The sequence below is a fragment of the Belonocnema kinseyi genome, chromosome 6 (assembly GCF_010883055.1).
Source record: "Belonocnema kinseyi isolate 2016_QV_RU_SX_M_011 chromosome 6, B_treatae_v1, whole genome shotgun sequence".
In the NCBI taxonomy this organism is placed as follows: domain Eukaryota; kingdom Metazoa; phylum Arthropoda; class Insecta; order Hymenoptera; family Cynipidae; genus Belonocnema; species Belonocnema kinseyi.
The window spans coordinates 47,665,166-47,685,925 of record NC_046662.1 but is presented as its reverse complement, the minus strand read 5'-3'; the positions used below and the strand labels follow the sequence as shown (position 1 = coordinate 47,685,925).

The window sequence follows — 20,760 nt, the reverse complement described above, 5'->3', positions numbered from 1 at the left end:
GAAAATCATAAGTACTTTCCTTCGTTTCGAGGATGAGACCTCCCTACATTTTTCCTAATAACTTATTAAAAAATTATTTTTTTGGCTCTAAATTTCATCATTGTGCACGGAAAGGATCAAGGAAACCATGTATTTTTTTAATGATTCCATCACTTATTTTAATTGACTTGAATTTTCAACAAAATAATTAAATTTGTATCATACTAGTTGAATTTTTAACCTTAAAAGATTAATTGCCAACTAAAAAGTGTCATAGTTTATATTTCAATCAAAAAAGATTAAGTTTATTTTTTAAAAATTTAAACTAAAATGACGAGTATTTAACCAATAGAGCTTTTTAACTCAAGAAAGAAATAAAAGTATTTCTAAATTGTTGATTCTTCAAGACAAATTTTTCCTAAAAAACTTGAATTTTCAAACGAAAAATCTGACCTAAGCAGAAAATTTATTTTCCACGAAAATGAAACATTTGTACCCAACAAAAATGAAATTTCAAACCAAGAGAATTATTTTTTACCACAAAAGGGGAATTTCCAACTAAAAAATACTTATTTAAAAAAAATGGACGAGGTACATTTCAGGTTGAAAATTAATTTTAAACCATAAAAAAGGCTTTTCCACTAAGCAGTTAAACTTTCAAACAAGGAAATAAGCTTTTAATAAAAAAATTAATATATATTTATTTCAATTAAAATTATTTCTTGAAAAAAAGGATCCTACTCCATCTTCACTCCATTGGGAAATATATAAATTCATTAATCCATTTAAAAATATTATTTTCCATCTAGTCTTATTAAGACGTTAAGCATTTTCTGTTATTGAAGATTCTTAACTTGACCGATATTGTGTAGATTTTCTGCCTTCATGGTTTGGAGGGTTGATCTACTGTCGGTAAAGTACAATCTCTGATGATATAGCAGAAGAATTAAAAAAACTTTAAATATTTATTTCAATTAAAAAAGAATAATTTTCAAATAAATTTTTATACTTTCTACCAGAGATAAATTTTTAACTAAAAATATAAATCTTCAAAAAAAGGTTTCCTTAAGAAAGTAGGTCAATCAAATCTTTTAAGCAAAATATTTGAATAATCAATCAATGAATATTAATTTTCACCAAAAAATTGCACTTTCATAAAAAGAAATTTATACTAAAATATTTGAATTTTTTAAATAAAAAGATTTTGTTTAAATAGTTGAATTTTCTGAAACGAAAGATTTCAGTTGAAATTTCTTTCAAACTAGATAAATTTTTATATGAAAAAAAGAATTAAAAAAGTAGTTAATTTTTCATCCAAAAAAATATGTTTCTTTGAAAAAATTAAATTTTTTATCCAAAAAGACCAATTTTTTCAACCTGTTATTTAAAAAGATGAACATTCATCCAGAAAAAATCTCAGTTCATTTTTCATTCTCAAAATATAAATTTTGAAAAAAGGCAATTTTCTATAAAATAGTATATTTAAAAAAATAAATAGTAGAAGCTTTAACCAAAAACTATGTCTTTAAAAAAAGTAGTTTAATTAACAATCAAAAATTTGCATTTTTATCCAAGGAAGATAAAAAGATCAAACTTCACACCAAAAATTATTACTTTCTAACAGAATTGTTGAATTTCCAACCGAACAGTAGCATTTTCTATTTCAGAAAAATGAAATTTCTTATAAAAAAATGAATTTGAAAAAGACTTAAAAAAAAATAGTAAAATTTTTATGCGAGGAAGATTCCAGTTCATTGCCTAACGCCAAAATAAGAATTGTCAACAATAAGTTAATTTTCTGCTAAATAGACAAATTTTTAGACAAAGAAAATGATTTTTTAACAAAATTGTTAAATTTTGAACCAAAAATTTGCATGTTTGTACAAGGCAATGAAACTTCTACTGAAACAGGTGAAGTTTGAAACCAAAAAGAAAAATTTTCCAAAAAAGAGTTGAATTTTCATCGACAAAATTTCAATTGACTTGCAATTTAACTTCTACCCAAGTAGTTGAATTTTCAATTAAAAAACATTAACTCTCGAGAAAATTGTTAAACGTTTTAACCGAAGAGATGAACTATCAACTAAAAATATAAATCTTGAAACAAAATTCTTAACAAAGTTATTCAATTAAATCTTTTAAAGCAAAATAGTTGAATAATCAAGCAAAGAATACGCATTTTTAAACAAAAAGTTTCACTTTCATCAAAAAAGAAATTTCTGCTAAAATATATGAGTTTTTAAATTAAAAAGATGAATTTTCAAAAAAAATGTTGTCTTTGGAAGAAGAAAATATGGACTTGAAACGTTCATAATTTCGGAAATATCAATTCGATTGGGCTAAAATTTTCCGGAAAACTTCTCTGAAAAGTTGTTAACAACTTTCTCGCTGGAAGTTTTTTGTTCCTCAAAATTCGATCGATAAACGAAACGCAAAAAGTCAGAGAAGTCCGATAAACACTACGCATCAGAAAAAAATGTACAACAATTTTTTTTTAATAAACTTTTAAATGTTTTTTTCTGTATCAATCGGAGGATATTTCGAACTACATTCCCTGAAAATTTTATTTGAAAATTCTAAAAACTGACTAAGTGAGCACGAGTTGAAGTGAAAAACGCATTATAATTGACTTTTACAAAAAAAGCCAGTTATTTGGCTCTAATTAGAAAAATAAAAAAAAAAAAACTTTTTGTCTGTGGGAAAAAAGATGTGCAATGAAATTCTAAATCTTTTTATGGTCTTTAAAAACTAAAATTCGAATAGTACTTTATGCAACAAGGGGCGAAAGGAGCAGATTTTAATTTCGCCCCACTGATTTTACTTTCGTCCCGCTAATTTCACTTTCGCCCCACTTATTTTACCTTCGCCCCGCAAATTTCACTTTTACCCCGTGAATTTTACTTTCGTCCCGTTAATTTTATTTTCGCCCCACAAATTTCACTTTCGTCCCGCTAATTTTACTTTCGTTCCGCTAATTTTACTTTCGCCCCGCTAATTTTACTTTCGCACCGCAAATTTTAATTTCGCCCGGCAAATGCGGTTTGCGGAAAACAAATGCTACTTTCGCCACTATTTTCAAGGGCAAAAGGTGGCCATTTCGGTCGAGTTTGAATTTAAAAAATTTGAAATCTTCCAGGAGTTTTCCTACTCTCGACGAAATAAGTTTATATGCACTTATTGAATTCGACAACTCAATTCTACTAGCAATAACTATCAAAAAAATTCTGAAAACTGAAAATTACGTACAACAAAAAGGGTGTGGGGGGAGTAGAATTATTTTTATATTTTTTACAAAAAGGTTTATAATTCGTTACGTAATTGAAGTACGGCCCCTAAGAAAGGATTTCGTAGACATCAGTCACTGTTCAGGTTTCTGGTGGAGCCTATGAAAGCCATAAAAGTCATAAAATATGAATATTTTAAATCTAAAATTTTAATATTATATTGTGAAATGTAAAAAAAGACTATAGTTAACATATCATGTGAATGATAAATAAACAAAAATAAAACATGAGCCTTCTCTACCCTCGTAACAATAATTTACGACATAACTAACGGACCACAAAAAAGCAAAATGGAGGGGTGAGTAACTTTTGTAAATTTTTGTTTTTGCATCCCTTCAAAAGTAAGAAATCCTAAAATAAAAATGTAAACGACACAAATTCATTTTCAATGCTATTCAAAAGGTTTACCTTGGAGAACATGTTTTCAATGGATTTGGGAAAAAATCAAGAGGTTGCAGAAGCAATTGTCAACAATGCTATTAGAGAACTGGCTATAGAGAGAGGAGTTAAAGATATCGCTAAAGTTTGGACCACCATGGAGTTCACTGTTGTCAAACATTTTAAAGGCAAATAATAAAAAAATTTGCAAATACTTCAAAAAGTTTTGAATAAAATTAAATTTAACTTTAAAAATATATGTTTTTTATTCAACAGGGAGTGAAGATCGAGGATTTATTCTTGGACCAGTTGACGAACTGAATCAAGTCTTGGAAGACAATATGATGAACCTTCAAAGCATGTCCGCGTCCCAATTTATTGGTCCATTTTTGGCTACCGCTCAAAAATGGGAAAAGTCAATGCAAACGATTTCCGAAGTCGTAGAAGCCTGGATAGAGTTACAATCGAAATGGATGTACTTGGAGGGAATTTTCGTAGGTGGGGATATTCGTATTCAGTTGCCTGAAGAGGCGAAAAAGTTTGATGATATTGACAAGGCTTTTAGAAAAATCATGGTCAACACTTCTAAGAGATTGAATGTTTTGGATTGTTGTTCAATATCAGGTATTAATTTAAATGTCTAAGTTCATCACACTTTTGGGTTTCTTATAATCAGATATTACCAGAATTTCATTATAACAGGTCGCAAAGAAGAGTTTGAGGGCCTGACTGCTGGATTAGACAGATGTCAGAAATCACTGACCGAATACTTAAACAGTAAGCGAGCTGTTTTTCCAAGATTTAATTTCATCAGCGACGAGGAGCTTCTTAGTATTCTAGGTAGCACTGAACCGAGCGTTATTCAGGAACATATTGGAAAAATGTTTGACAACCTTAGAAGATTTAGACTCAGCTCGAACCATCAGGGAAGAACGACAGCTAGTGCTTTGATATCAAATGAGAATGAAATAATGGAATTCAGAAATTCTGTACTTGCTGAAGGGAAAATTGAGGAATGGATGGTCTTGGCTCTTGATGAAATGAAAAAAACCAACAGATACTTAACCAAGAAAGCAGTCTACAATTACGGAAAAGTAATTAATACACTTAATTACGTTAATTAATACACTTTAATTAAGGTTAATTAATACACTTTAAACAATTTCTGTTGGAAACTTCCAATTCATATACAAACAAACAAAGACACAAAAAATGTCCATCATATCTGAGAATACTTGTTCCTGGCAAAAAAGAATGTTCGGACAGAGCGAAAACTTATGTTAATATATAGTATATAGCACGTGTATTTATTTAATCCAAGGAATTCACGCAATGCGCAGAATTTACAGAATTCAAGAGATCCAGTGAATTTATATAATGCTCGGGATTCACGGATTTTATGAAATTATCGAAATTCAGGGAATTTATGGATTTCTCGGAATGCATGGAATACATGGAATTCACAGAATTCATGGAATTCCTGGAATTTATGAAATTGACGGACTTCGTGGAATTGATGGAATTCAAATAATTTACGGAACTCACAGTTCAAGAAATTCAAAGGATTCATAAAATTTTCGGAATTCACGCAATTCATTGAATTCATGGATTTTATGAATTGAAGGAATTTATGTGAATCAAGGAATTCACGGAATTTATTAAATTTATGGAATACACGGAATTTATGGATTTAATGAAATACATTAAATTCTTGAAATTTACGGAATTCAAGCAATTCACGGAATTTATCTAATTCATGAAATTCAAGAAAATAGTGGAATTGATGAAACTCTAACAATTCGTAAATCCCATTAATTACGTTAATTCATTGAGTTCCAGGATTCCCATGAATTCCGCAAATTCTTTCAATTCCACAAATTTTGCAAATTTAATCAACTTCATGAATTACCTGATTTCCCCGAATTCTGATCATTCCTTTAATTACTTGAATTTCGTGAATTCAACAATTTCCACGAATTCCGTAAATTTCTGGTGTTACACGAATTCCGTAAATACCTTTAATTCCGTAAATTTCGCAATTCCAGTGAATTCCTTGATTTCAGTGAATTCAATGAATTTTCCAAATTCAATAAATTTGGAGAATTCCTTCATTTCTATGAATTCTGAGAACTCCTTCAATTACCTGAAATTCGTGAATTCCTCGAATTGCAGGAATTGCGTGGATTCCGGGTGTTACATGAATTCCGTGAATTCCTTGAATTCCATAAATTCTGTGATTACAGTCAATTCCGCGAATCCCTGAATTCAGTGAGTTCCATGAATTTCATGACTTCTGTAAATTAGGCGTATGCCTTGAATTCCGTGAATTCCTTAATTTCCATTAATTTTGTGCATCTCGTGTATTCCGTAAATACCATCAATTCTATTAATATCGTGAATTTCGTAAATCCAGTGAATTCCTTGATTTCAGATAATTTCTTGATTTTAGTGAATTTTTTTATTTCAGTGAATTTCATCAATTCCTTTATTTTAGTGAACTCGATAAATTCCGCGAATTCAATTAATTCCATGATTTCCACGAATTTCGCGAATTCCTGGGCTGCCAAGAATTCCTAGAATTCCTTGAATTTCGTGAATTCTATGAATTTAATTATTGTAATAAATTTTGCGAATTTTTTTAATTCCATGAATTCTGTGATTTTCATGAATTTATTAAATTTTTTGATTCCTTGAATTCCATGAATTTAATGAATGTCATAAATTTTGCGAATTTTTTCAATATCATGAATTCTGTTGATTTTCATGAATTTCTTGAATTCCTTGAATTTTGTGAATTCCATAAATATATTGAATTTCATGAATTCCGCGATTTTCAAGAATTCCTTCAATTCCATGAATTCAATAAATACCTTGAATTCTATGGGCTCCGCGAATTTCGTGAATTTAATTAATTCCGCGAATACCTGGAATTCCATGAATTTCGCAAATTCAATATTCTCGTGAATTCCTTAATTCTCATGAATTCTCCAAATTCTGTTAACTACTTCAATTTCATGAATACCGCGAATTCCGTACCTTCTGTAATTAGGTGCATTTCGTGAATTCCGTAAATTCCATCAATTCTATGAATTTCGCAAATCTAGTGAATTTTCTGACTTCGGTGAATTCCATGAATTTAGTGAATTCCATAGATCCATAAATTCAATAAATTCTGCGAATTTCGCGAATTCCTGGATGCCCTGCTTTCCTTAAATTCCATAAATTCTATGAATTCATGGAATTCCATAAAGTAGTTTTTTGAATTCCATGAATTCTGAGAATTCCGTGACTTCTGTGAATGTCATAAATTCCATACATTTCATGAATTCCGGAAATTCCATTGATTCCATTATTTCCTCATGCACAGTTTTCATCTCACAAACGCTCTAATACATGTATTGGAAAAATGGACGGTGACTTCACTTACAACACTTACAATACGTGTATTGTTATATTGTCATTCGTATACCATGGTTGCAATTTTACCTTACGCTTGTAGAATTCCAAACATTTTTAACACAGGATTTGAGAAAAATTGGATTTTGGTAGTCTGTATTGTAATCAAATTTCAATCTAGGTAAGAAGACCACGAACAGAATGGATGTTAGACTTCCAAGGAATGATGATCTTAGCGGCAAATCAAATATGGTGGACTGCAGAAGTTGAGAACGTGTTTAGAAAAATCAAGTCAGGAAGTAAACGAGCTATGAAGGAGGTATGTTCTGAAGGTCTTCCGTTATTGGAATTGACTGGTCGAAAACTTTTTAATCCATCTCATTTTTAATTTATGATACTAGTATTTACTACAACTAAACACTCAATTGAATGAAGTGGTAACCCTGATGGGTGGTGATGAACTTTCAAATAATGATCGTAAAAAACTGGATACTGTTCTGACAGTTGATGTCCACATTCGAGACATCATTGATTCATTTGTCAGAGATAGCATCATGAATGCTACGGAATTTGAGTGGGAAAGCCAGTTAAGGTATCATCACGAAATATTTAGATTCCTCATAGTTCTGATTCCTAAATGCTGAGTAAAGAGCCATAAATAAATTTATCAGGTTTTACTGGGTCCATGATCTGGATAACGTGTGGATGAATCAATGCACTGGAAGTTTCGAGTATGGGTACGAGTACATGGGACTTAACGGAAGACTTGTAATCACTCCCTTAACAGACAGAATCTACTTAACTATTACTCAAGCCCTTTCTATGCAACTAGGAGGTGCACCTGCAGGTTATTATACAAACCTGAATTTAACCCCGACAACATGTATTAATTTAGATTTTTACAATTCTGATGAGAGTATCATCCATTAGGGCCTGCTGGAACTGGTAAAACAGAGACAGTCAAAGATCTGGCGAAAGCTTTAGGACTTTTGTGCATTGTAACAAATTGTGGTGAAGGGATGGATTATGTCGCCATTGGGAAAACTTTGGGAGGTTTAGCACAATGTGGAGCTTGGGGCTGCTTCGATGAATTTAATCGAATAGATGTGTCTGTCTTATCTGTGATATCAACCCAACTTCAAACCATCAGATCAGCTTTACAGAGTAGATCGAACAGAGTTATGGTCAGCAATTCGAATAATAAGATAATTATGATGTGCCAATTGTATTAAATATATCTAACTTAATCTTGATGTTCATTAGTTCGAAAATCAGGACATCGTACTGGACTCTAAAGTCGGAATATTCATAACAATGAATCCCGGATATGCGGGTCGTACAGAGCTTCCAGAATCAGTAAAGGCCCTGTTCAGACCAGTTGTTTGCATTGTTCCTGACATGGAATTGATTTGTCAAATCAAACTCTTCAGTGCCGGTTTTCTAACAGCCAAAGTTCTTGCTAAGAAGATGACGGTTCTTTACACTTTGGCTTCTGAACAGTTAAGCAAGCAAACGCACTACGATTTTGGTCTAAGAGCTCTCAAATCCGTACTCAATATGGCAGGACAATTAAAAAGAACTTCAGGACATCTACCAGAAAATGTAGTTTTGATGAGGGCTTTACGAGACATGAATTTACCCAAGTTCATATTCGACGACGTTCCTCTTTTTCTTGGACTGATTAAGGATTTATTCCCAGGATTAGATTGTCCAAGAGTCAGGTACCCTGATTTTAATGATGCAGTGGAAAAAGCTCTGGAAAAACACGGGTACATTTCTCTTTCTGACCAGGTGATTAGAGATTCTTCCTTCAGGTTGCTTTATCAGATATCTTCAGCTAATGATATTATTTTGTTGATATGGCAATGATAATATTTCTCTTCTAAGGTGGACAAAGTTGTACAATTGTACGAAGTTATGATGACAAGGCATTCCACGATGATTGTAGGGCCCACTGGTGGAGGGAAAACAGTTGTGATAGAAACATTGTGTAGAGCTCAGACCCTTCTGGATGAACCAACAAAACTTTATGTTATGAATCCTAAGGTATTACTATAAACATTCATATCTCTGATTCCTATCACTAAATAATTTATAATTTGAAAGGCATGTACAGTGATGGAACTTTATGGTGTGCTCGATCCTTTAACACGTGACTGGACTGATGGTCTCCTAAGCAAGATCTTTAGGGAAATTAATAAATCCACTGAATCAGGAAAAAACGAGCAAAGGTACATTCTCTTCGATGGTGATGTAGATGCTTTATGGATCGAAAATATGAACTCAGTTATGGATGATAACAAAATTCTAACTCTAGCCAATCAAGAGCGAATCAAATTACAAGACCACTGTAGTCTACTTTTTGAAGTAAGCATTTCATTTTTATAATCCTGATTCTATCAGCAAACTCTTTGATGATACAAATCAACAGGTAGGGGATCTACAATATGCATCACCAGCAACTGTTTCCAGAGCTGGCATGGTTTATGTAGACCCAAAAAATTTAGGATACCAGCCGTACATGGACAAGTGGATAAATAGTAGACCCGAATCTGAAAGAGATTTTTTTAAAGCTATGTGTGGAAAATATGTGCATGGTGCTATAAGCTTAATAATAGATGGAATGCTAGGGTTACAACAAGTTCGACCACTAAAGATGATTATACCCCAAACAGCACTGAATATGGTAATAGCCATATGATTAAAATTTTTTGGAGAATTTGATAAAAGACCGTACTTAAATTACGTAACAGCTTCAGTGGTGGGGGGGGGCGAGAAAATTTGTTACAAGTTTGTTACGGAATAGGGAAGGGGTCCTTGACTCATGTATGTAATTCGACAATTTTTTTTTAAAAACATTCTTTTCGGTTGCCAATTCAAATGTTTGTTAAAAAATACATCTTATTGGGTTTAAAAAGTTAGCTCTTTTCACAGAACATTAACCTTTTGTTTAAGATTCATACTTTTTGTAGATGAGTCAACTGAGATCTTTTTTTAGATAAAAAATAATTATTCTGAAAATTTGTCTTTTTTATTTGAAGGTTCATATTTTATAATAGAAATACTGCATCTTTCTTGGATAAAAATGCAATTGTTTTTTTTTTCTTTGAAAATGAATCTATTACATAGAAAATTTACTGTTTGTATAAATTTCGTATTTTTAAATTAAAAAGTCAATTAGACAAAAATGCAAATTTTTAGTTAAAAATTCGACAATATCGTTGAAAAGACATGCTTTTTGGCTTAAAATTCGACCATTTAGCAGAAAAACTACCTTATTGTTTACCATTTTTATTTGCCACTGTTGGGTTGAAAATACAATAGTTTTCTTCAAAAGTCATAATTTTTGGTTAAAAGTTCTGCTGTTTTATTTTAAATTAACATTTTTTTAAATGTACTTTTTGTTGTAATATAATATTTTAGCGTTAAAAAAAGAACTAAAATCTTTTCTAGATGAAAATTCAACTTGAAAAAAATTTTGTTTCAATTCAAAATTCATCTGTTTTAAGAGAAATTGTATCTTCCGTGGATAAAAATACAACTTTCTGGCTAAAAATCAAATTATTTTTTTAAAAAGCCATACTTTTCTACCAAAATTTATATTTTTATTATGAAAAATGACTTGAAATCTTTTCTGGATGAAAATTCAACTTAAAAAAAATTGTATCAATTTAAAATTCATATGGTTTAAGAGAAATGTTATCTTCCTTCGATAATATATTCATGTATATTGACATATTTTTTTAATAAAAATATATTTACTTGGTAGAGAAATTAAGATTTTCGTCAAAAAATCTTCCTTTTTTTTAAAGTTTGTCTTGCTGGATTAAAAATTCAATTTTTTCGTAGAAACTTATTTCTTATTTAAAAATACATGTTGCGATCATGAAAAGTCAACTGAAATCTTTCGTAACAGAAAATTCCACTATTATTTGAAAATTTATCTTTTTCATTAAATAATCTATATATTTTAGCAGAAATTTCTTTTTTATATGAAAGTGCAAATTTTTGATTCAAAATTATTATCATTTGCTTGATTATTCAACTATTTTGCTTCAAAGATTTGTTTGAATCACTTTGTTAAGTAATCTTATTTTTTAATATTTATATTTTTAGTTGAGAGTTCATAAACGTTTAACGATTTTGTTGAAAACTAATCTTTTTTAATTAAAAATTTAACTACTTGACTAGAAATTAAATTGCTTTGTTTAAAATCAATTGTTTCGTTCAAAGGCTTATCAGAAGTTTATATTTTATAGAAGAAATATCAGAATTTTCTTGGATACAAATGCAACTGTTTCTTCTTTCTTAAATAAAAAATGCTTTTTTTTTAATTTAAATATTGTGTAGAAAATCGCCTTTTTCAATTTACTCTTTATTGTAATTTAATACTTTGGTGTTAAAAAAATAACTGAAATCTTTTCTAGGTGAAAATTCAACTTTGAAAGAATATTTGGTTTAAATTCAAAATTTATCTGTTTTAAAAGAAATTTTTATCTTCCTTCGATAAAAATGCAACTTTTTGATTGAAAATTAAACTATTTTTTTTAAGTCATACTTTTTCGTTGAAGATTCTACTGTTTATATATATATATATATATATATATATATAAAGTATAAATATTTTGTTAAAAATAAATCGATATTTTGATCTTAAAAAGACAACTAAATCTTTTTAGGATGAAAAATCAACTTATTTTTCATTTTTTTTCAATAAAAATTCATCTATTTTAAAGAAATTTTATTTTTTTTTTGATAAAAATACATTTATTTGATCGAAAGCTTAACATTTTCGTAAAAAAATCTATCTTTTTTGTTAAAAATTCGTCTTCCTGTATTAAAACTTCAATTTTTCTCGTAGAAACTTATTTCATGTTTAAAAATTTATGTTTTGATCGTGAAAAGTCAACTGAAATATTTCGTAACAGAAAAATCAACAATTTTTTTGAAAAATTATCTTTTTCATTTGAGAATTTATTTAGTTTAGCAGAAAATTCTTTTTTATATGAAAAATTTTTTGGTTGAAAATTATTATTCTTTGCTTGATTATTCAACCATTTTGTTTAAAAGATTTGTTTCAATCACTTTGTTAAGAAATATTTTTCTTAAGATTCTATATTTTTAGTTGAGAGTTCATCTCTTTTGTTGGAAGTTTAACGATTTTGTTGAAAATTAATATTTTTAATTGAAAATTCAACTACTTGGGTAGTAGCTAAATTGCATGGTTTAAAATTAATCTTGTTGATTGAGGGCTCACATCTCTGGTTGAAAATTTAACGGTTACCGGAAAAGCCTTTTTTGGCCATAAATTAATTTTTTAATGGAAAATCGAACTCGTCCACTTTTTTAAAATTGATATTTTTAGCTGAAAATTCTACTTTTTTGGTCAAAAATAATTCTTTTGGTTTGAAATTTCATTTTTGTTGGGTGGCAATGCTTAATTTTCGTGAAAAGTTCATTCTTTCCTTAGTCAAATTTTCTGTTAAAAAATTCCATTTTTGTAGTAAAAATTCTTTTGCCTTGAAGGTTCAAATATTTAGAAAGGCTTTTATTTATTTCTTGACTTAAAAACATTCATTTGTTCAAAATTCGACATTTAACAAAAAATTCATAAATCTGATATTTTTTATATTGAAATAACTATGACACTTTTTAGTTTATAATTTATTTTTTCAGGTTGAAATTCAACTAGAATCTTAAAAATTTAATTATTTTGTTGAAAATGCAAGTATTTTATTAAAAAGTCCTCTTTTGTAGCAGAAAAACATTTCATGGTTAAAATAAATTAATAAATATCAAAAATTGTATTTGTGCCTGAAATACTGTTTTATTCCCTTAATAAAATATGTTATGTTAAAAGTGTCACAACATATAAATGCTAGTTCACTGAAACCCCATTTGAGTTCACTCCTCCGAGCTTGAATGGGTGGAGCACTGAGAACTTGTTGGGGAGGTGAAAGTAAACCTAAACGAAAATTAACGCTTGAAGTTAAACGAGAGTGTACTTATCCGGGCGTAAACTTAAATGGGGTTTTAGTGTATTTAAATATTAATGATCAACTAAAAATTACTTACAGCAATAAGGGTGGGGGGGTAGAGATATTTAGTTACGGTTTGTTACAGGGTGAGAGGGGGGGGGGGGTTAGAGAGGGCCTATAATCCGTTACGTAATTGAGATGCGGCCCCTAACGCTAAGTTATAATCTAACTGTTATTTTATTTTTCCCTTGGTAAAGGTGACACAGCTTTGTTATATGGTTGATGCCCTTTATCCTGCACAATGTGAATATGAATCAACTGGAAATAAATTCGAAGACATTCCTTCGCCCGAGAGTGTTTTCCAAAGAGGAGTAGCTACAAGTCAAACTGATGTCGGATGGTCTGATGAACTTGAAGCTAAAAATGAGATTATGGAAGCTGTTTACATCCAGGCTTGTTATTGTTCCTTAGGTGCCACTTTGGAGGTGGAATCTAGACCATCATTTGATGAATACATGAAAAAAGTATCTGGACTAATGATGGTTGAAGATACAGTCGAGAAACCAGCAACAGCGCGTACAGATCTTTCAATATTCCATCTCAAATATATATTGCAATAAATAAATACAGTCTATAAATTTATTTTTTTGTAATCTCAGGATACTTACCAATTGCATTTCGGTTGCTGTACGACTACCTTCTGGACGTTTCTAAAAAACAATGGGTACCTTGGACATGGCTTATTCCAGCCTATGTTCATGATAGGAATAAACACTTTAGCGACATATTGGTACCTACTATTGACACTATGAGAACTACCTGGTTCGTGAATTTAATGAACGAGCTTAAGAGACCAGTCGTACTAGTTGGTGAAACTGGCACTTCGAAAACGGCCATCATTCTAGACTTCCTAAGGAGCCTAAATCCAGAAAAATTCGTAATGAGATGTTCTTATTGTCAAGTGTATTATTTCCACTAAATCTCACTGATTATTTATTGATTATCTTGCAGAATCAACTCCTTATTAATTTTTCTTCAAGAACAACATCTATGGATGTACAAAGAAATATTGAGTCAGCGGTGGAGAAAAGAACAAAGGATGTCTACGGACCACCTATTGGAAAAAAACTGATGATCTTCATCGATGACATGAACATGCCATTAGTAGACACCTATGGTACCCAACAGCCAGTAGCTCTTTTGAAGCTACTCTTTGAAAGAGGAGGTTTCTATGATCGAGGAAAAGATCTAAACTGGATGAATATGAAAGACATATGTGCGGAATTAAATTTAATCATAACATTCCTTGATGTGTGATGTGATGTGATGTCGCTGTATCGGAATTCCGAGACAAAATGACCAGATGGGATTTTCCTCGTTAACAATAGGAGAGTGTATGAATGACCATGTGGCCGGCCGCAGCACAATGCACAGAGAAAAATGGATGGTCAAAGTTAGATGGTCAAAATTTAGAGAGCCACACAGTCTTTCTACATTGTCGAATGGTCCTTCTAAATTTTTTTCGACATGGTTAAAAAGACTCTTATTTGAATGCCAATCCTACTTTCATTAGAACATCAGACTTACTGCCAGGGATAACTAAGGTATCCTTTTCGTGATTTTCGATACGCACATATTGTTTTCACTCATTTCGAACATCTATGAAGGAGCAGATAAGCCATCGGGTATGGTCAATTCCTTGGTTTCTGCGCGTTCTTCATGTGCGTGGAAATTTAAAGGGCATTGCTGATTGGCTGCAATTAGCATAACGGACTCGTAGACCGCGTGGTTCCAAAGTGCTATTCGTTCAAAAAAAAAGAAAAAAGTTTTACCCACTTGACCATCCAAGATTGCCAAACCGACCCTCCATAATGATCGGGTCAACCAACTTGAGATGACCGAGATGACGGTCCGAGACAATCGAGTCGACTTTATGAGATTGTCGATTTGGACCTCTTGTTTTTACCTTCTGGAGATGATCGATTTAGCCATATTTAATAGCTGTCCTATAGTGGACCCTGCAATATGGTCTGTCTGCACATTTATATGGCCAAACAGACCTTCCATTTTTCTCCGTGTGGGAAAAAAGTACATTTTTTGGTTCAAAATACCATTCCGGCTGAACTTGTAAACGGATTTAGATGTTTTTTTAAAGCTGATAAAAGTCCAAAGAAAGTTGTCGAGCCTGATTTTTAATTTAGATTTTCAATTTTTTTATAAATAAATAAATATGGGTTTTCTACCATTTTTAATAATTCAACGTTTTTTAAAGTTATATTGCAAAAAATTTGAATGGAAATAATATTTTAATTTTAAAAATTTCTCTTAAGACTTTTATTGTTAATATTGTAAACAAAATTTATAAACAAATGAATTTTTCAGAAATTTATCGTCAGAAGAAGTTGGTTTTTTTATGTCAATTTTTTTAAATTAGAAATCTCATGATAATTTCAGAAAATTCATAATTTGTTAATGAATTTTATGATTTTATCAAACAAATTTAACAAACAAATGCATTATTCGAGCACTTATCGACCGAAAAAAAAGTTTTTTCCATGCCAGTCCTTTTAATTGGGAACTTTATGATAATTTTAGTAACATTCATCACTATTTGATATTTTTTTAACAATTTAAATAAACAAATGCATTATTCGGGCATTTGTTGACGAATAATTAGTTTTTTTATCAATGTCAATTCTTTTAATTGAGAACTTCGTGTTAAATCCAGCAACATTCATAATTAGTTCATGAATTTTATGATTTTTCAAACAAATTTATTAAACAAATGCATTATTTTGGCATTGGTCGACGTAAAAACTCGCTTTTTTCAAAGTTGGCCAAAATAAGAGGGTTTAAATAAGGGAATGAAGGAATTATCGTAAAGTTCTCAATTAAAAGGACTGACATTGAAAAAAAAGAATTTTCCCGTCGACAAATGCCCAAATAATGCATTTGTTTATTGAATTTGCTAAAAATTCATAAAATTTATCCAAAAATTATAAAATTTTCTGAAATAACTTTTAAATGCGTTAAATTATTGAAAATTATAGAAAACACATTTTCAAGAAATAATTTGTTTATACAAATTTTTGTTGTTGATTGTATCATGATGGTATATCTTTATACAATGTAAATCTATGAAACGTCAGCGATTACAAATATGGCGAAAAATGGCCATTTTTTCTATTTGACGTTTTCGGTGCGCTTCAATAACAGAAAAATTGGTGAAATCGCCTAAGTTGAATAGAGTAACTTTATTTAAATTTATTATGAAGATCCTAATTAAAGTTAATATAGAAAAAACGAATTTTTCTGTCGACAAATGTCTGATTAATGCATTTGTTTAAAAAAATCAAAAAACTGATCAAAATATTATGAATTTTGCTGAATTTATCATGAAGTTCCTAATTAAAAAAGTTGATATAAAAAAACTAATTGTTCTGTAGAAAAACGCTTGATTAATGCATTTTTTTATTAAATTTGTTTTAAAAAATCAGAGGACTAATGAACAATTTATCATTTTTTCTAAAATTATTATAAAGTTCCTAATTTTAAAAAATTCACATAAAAAACGAAGTTTTCTGTCGAGAAATGTCTGATTAATTAATTTTTTCATTAAATTTGTTTATAATATAAGCCATTACAATCTTAAGACGAATTTTTTTATATAATATTGTTTTCATTCAAATTTCTTGCGATATAATTTGAAAAAAAATGTATAACTATGGAAAATCGTTTAAAATATATTTTCAACAAATAATTTGTTTGCAACAAATTTTGTAGTTTATTGGATAATATTGACACATCTTTAACTAATGTTACTCTATTCGATTTAGGCGCTTTCAACAATTTTCCTCTTAATAACGAGCACCGGAGTGTCAAATAGAAAGAATGACAATTTTTTCGTCATATTTGTTTATTTATAAAAAAATTGAAACCCGTATTCGAAAACCCGGCTAGCAAACTCAAACTTGCTTCAATTCAATTTTTAAATCAAATCTTTTACATGGACAGATAAAAAATTGTTTACTTTAAACGAAAATTTTTATTTAAATAAATTTTGTACTTTTTTGCTGATCTAGAGGCGCAAAGGTATTCCCTAAATTCGGTTTTACACAAAACCTAATAATAAGTAAATAATGCCCAAAAAGAATCTAGAAGGTTTTAAGGTATTTTTTTTTATTTGCAGTTTTTTTAATTTCAGGAGAAATTCGAAATATTTTAAAAGATCTTTAAATTTTTTTCGATGTTTTGAGAAAATTCAAGATTATTAATGAGTTGAAGAGAGTAAACAAGATTTTTAATCAAATGTAGATTTTCAAAACTTCTAAAAAAGATTAAATACTTCAAATGAACTTTCATTCTGACTAATTAATCACCAAAGATAATTAAAGAAGATGAAAAAGATTTCTAAAAAGGTAAAAAAATAGGAAGATTTCACGGAAATTTTTATAACTTTGGAAATTTATTCAATTTTTAAAAAATTCGAGTTAGTTCAGCAGGATTTGAGGAATTTAAAACGAAAATTCTGTTTTAAAGAAAGTAAATAACAAATTTAGAATCGTTTTTCGTGTTTTTAAAGATTTCAAGAGAATGAAAGATTTTCTTCAAATTTTCTAGAAAAATTAAAATGATTCTTTTAGTTTTGAAAAATTACTTTGAAGAGAATATTCAAAAAGATTTCAAACGATTTAAAAACATTCACAAACTTGTCACAATAAGATATGGAAGATTTTTAGGTAATGTTTTTAATTTTTCAGCATCTTTTCAGGAAAATTTGAATTATTTTAAAGGAATTTTTTTAATTTTGGAAAAAAACTTTTGAAAACTTTTGAAAGGTTTAGAGAGATTGCAAGTATTTCTTTTAATTCCTGTGAAAGTTTAAAATACTTTTTTTTTTATTTTACTAACTACTTGCTAAAGAAAATTTAAAAATATTTAAAGAGAATTCTACAAATAAATTTACAATTTTGAAGAAAAAAATGAGGAAGAAGATGAAATAATATATAAACATGTCAAAACTTTATGAAATATATGAAAATAGAAATATTGAGAAAGAAAACTATTCCAATTGGTGTTTAAAAGTTACTTTTGTTAGTTGAAAATGCAGGTATTTTTTATTAAAATACGTCTTTCTTAGAAGAAAATTAATCTTGTTACGAAAATTTAACTATTTTATTAAAATTTAGTTTTTTGTGTTAAAAAATAATTTTTTTAATTGAAAATTTTCAAGAAGGGTTTGCAAAAATTCGTAGTTTTGTACACGATTGAAATCCGAGATATATATATTTTTTATCATTTTTGTATTTTGTTAAATTTAATGTTTTTTGGTAAAAAATTAATTTTTTGGTCACAAAATGTTGTTGAAAACTCGTTCTTTTTTTAATTGAAAAGTGATTTTTTTTAATGTTAATTATTTGGTTAAAAATCAATGTATTTTGTCCAAGGTTAATTTTTTGGTAAAAGATTAAGGTTCGAAGTTGAAAAATCATTTTCTTGGGTGAAAGGTACATCATTTTTATTAAAAATGTATTTCCTTCAGTGAAAATTAATTTATTTTCTTGAAAATTCGTCTTATTTTGTTTTAAAACATTTTTTTTAACTGAATGATTAACTATTTTATGTTTGATTTAAAATTTACATTTCGAAAATTAACCTATTTTGTTAAAAATTCATATACGTATTTAGTGGAAAATGCGTCTGTTTGGTGAAACATTAATATTCTTGGTTAAAAATTTATTTCTTTGATTGAAAATTCAACTATTTCTTGGAAAATTCATTTTTTTGATAAAAATTATTTTTTTCTTGTTTTTTAGAAATGAACTATTTTTTGGCAGTTCTTTTTGATCTTTGAAAATGATTTCCATGACTAAAAATTAACATGTTCCATTTTTGGTTAAAAATGAATCTTTTCTTAGTTGAAAATTCAACTATTTAATTAAAAATTCGCGAATTTTTTAGAAAATTAATGTTTATAGTTGAAACTTAATCTTTTTGCTTGAAAATTCGTCTTTTTTGTTAGAAAATTAATCTTCTCAGTATATTCGGTTCTTGGTTTAAAAGTTATCTTTTTTATATGCAAAGTTAACCATTTGATTGAATACGACTGTATTTTGTCAAAAGTCAATTGTTTTGTAAAAATGAATTTCGTTTTTGAAAATTCGTTTTGTTCAGTGAAAGATTAATCATTGTCGTAGAAAATTTCTTTCTGTAACTGAAAATTTTTTTTATTTTGTTGAAAATTTGTCTTTTAGATGGAAAAACTAATCTTGCTCATTTGAAATTCATCTTTATGGTTAGAAATTCAATTATTTGGATAAAAATTCAATTTTTGGGATAAAGAATCATTATTTTCATGAAAAACATTTATTTTTTTATAGAAAAATTTTTGTTCAAATTCATCTTTTTTCTTGGAAGATTTAGTAGAACAATTTTTTTAATCTATATTTTTAAGTTTGAAGTAGAACTTTTTCGTTGAAAAATCGTCATTATCGGCTGAAAATTAATTTTTTTACTGAAGCAATGTACTATTTAACCTTAGGTTTACAATAAAAAATTTACCTTATTTTTATTGAAAACTCAACTTTCTTGATATAAAATTAATCTTTTTGGTTGAAGTTTCATCATTTTAGTAGAATATTAATTGTTTTCATTCAAAATTAATTTTGTGAAATGAAAATATAAATATTCCAGTTTTGGTTGAAAATTTAACTTTTTTAGTTAAAAATTCATGTATTTTGTTGAAAAACCGTCTTTTTTGATCAAAAAATATTGTTCTTGGTTGAAAACTCACCTATGTGGTTAAAAGTAATTTTTATTTAAGATTCACCATTTTAATTGAAAGTTCAATTTTTTGCTTGAAAACTTGTCTAATTCTAATGAGTTTACTAATTTTGTTTTGGTGAAAAGTAATAATTCTTTGAACCAAAAATTCAACTATTCGATTTTTTGTTTGAAATTGACCTATTTTAGTATTTCAATATAGTATTTCAATATAATAGTATTTCAATAAAAATTCGTATTTTTTAGTAAAACAAGTTTTGTTACGAATATTTTTTCTTATTTCTAAAGACCACTAAACACGATTTATCGGTGCATTGTCATCTTAAACGGTGACTTGTCTGTGAGAGCCTGTGTGATTTTGTGTCTCAACTCTACCTAGAGGATCTCTATAGCTGTCTAGTCTTATAATCCCGAGACGAGACGAGCGAGATATCGGCTTTCCGATACCGAAACGATACGAGACAAAACCGAGACTGGAGTCTCGAAAACCGATACCGATACGAGAAAAAAGCCGAGATTTTTCGATACGATATCGAGACAGTCTCGTATCGAACGGCATCACTATGAATCACATACAGTGAAACATTAAACATACAGTAATGTTGGCAAATATTATTTAGGCTATCTAGCGGCGATGGGAAAAGCAGGTGGAGGAAGGAACAATGTAGACCCTCGATTTATTTCCATGTTCTCAGTCTATAACGTCACTTTTCCATCTGATCACACTCTCAGTTATATTTATAGCAGCATCCTTCATGGTCATTTGGAAATCTTTTCAGAGGAAGTTCAACTTACAGCAGAACCAATCATTCAGATCACGTTAGATCTCTACAAGGTAGTACTATCCTCTTGTAGAAGATATGATAAATACGAGGGTGGATTGATAAGTTTCCGGCCTGACCAAGAGATGGCGCCACTAGGCCTACCTTGAGGTGGCGTTCTATAGTACCATCCTTAGATAG

At 29.1% G+C, this 20,760-nt stretch overlaps 1 protein-coding gene across 1 annotated transcript in view; it reads left to right on the top strand.

The window, feature by feature from the left end:
• Positions 1–20,760, top strand: part of LOC117175371 (dynein heavy chain 10, axonemal) — a 122,463-nt gene that overhangs the window by 61,718 nt on the left and 39,985 nt on the right. The window contains exons 25-39 of the mRNA XM_033365080.1: positions 3,666–3,829; positions 3,918–4,265; positions 4,344–4,735; positions 7,219–7,356; positions 7,439–7,629; positions 7,709–7,884; positions 7,968–8,221; positions 8,301–8,828; positions 8,925–9,083; positions 9,144–9,404; positions 9,469–9,723; positions 13,273–13,591; positions 13,675–13,952; positions 14,027–14,291; positions 20,419–20,633. Of these exons, the coding sequence (XP_033220971.1) occupies positions 3,666–3,829; positions 3,918–4,265; positions 4,344–4,735; positions 7,219–7,356; positions 7,439–7,629; positions 7,709–7,884; positions 7,968–8,221; positions 8,301–8,828; positions 8,925–9,083; positions 9,144–9,404; positions 9,469–9,723; positions 13,273–13,591; positions 13,675–13,952; positions 14,027–14,291; positions 20,419–20,633 (3,943 nt within the window). The remainder of the gene's footprint in view (positions 1–3,665; positions 3,830–3,917; positions 4,266–4,343; positions 4,736–7,218; positions 7,357–7,438; positions 7,630–7,708; positions 7,885–7,967; positions 8,222–8,300; positions 8,829–8,924; positions 9,084–9,143; positions 9,405–9,468; positions 9,724–13,272; positions 13,592–13,674; positions 13,953–14,026; positions 14,292–20,418; positions 20,634–20,760) is intronic.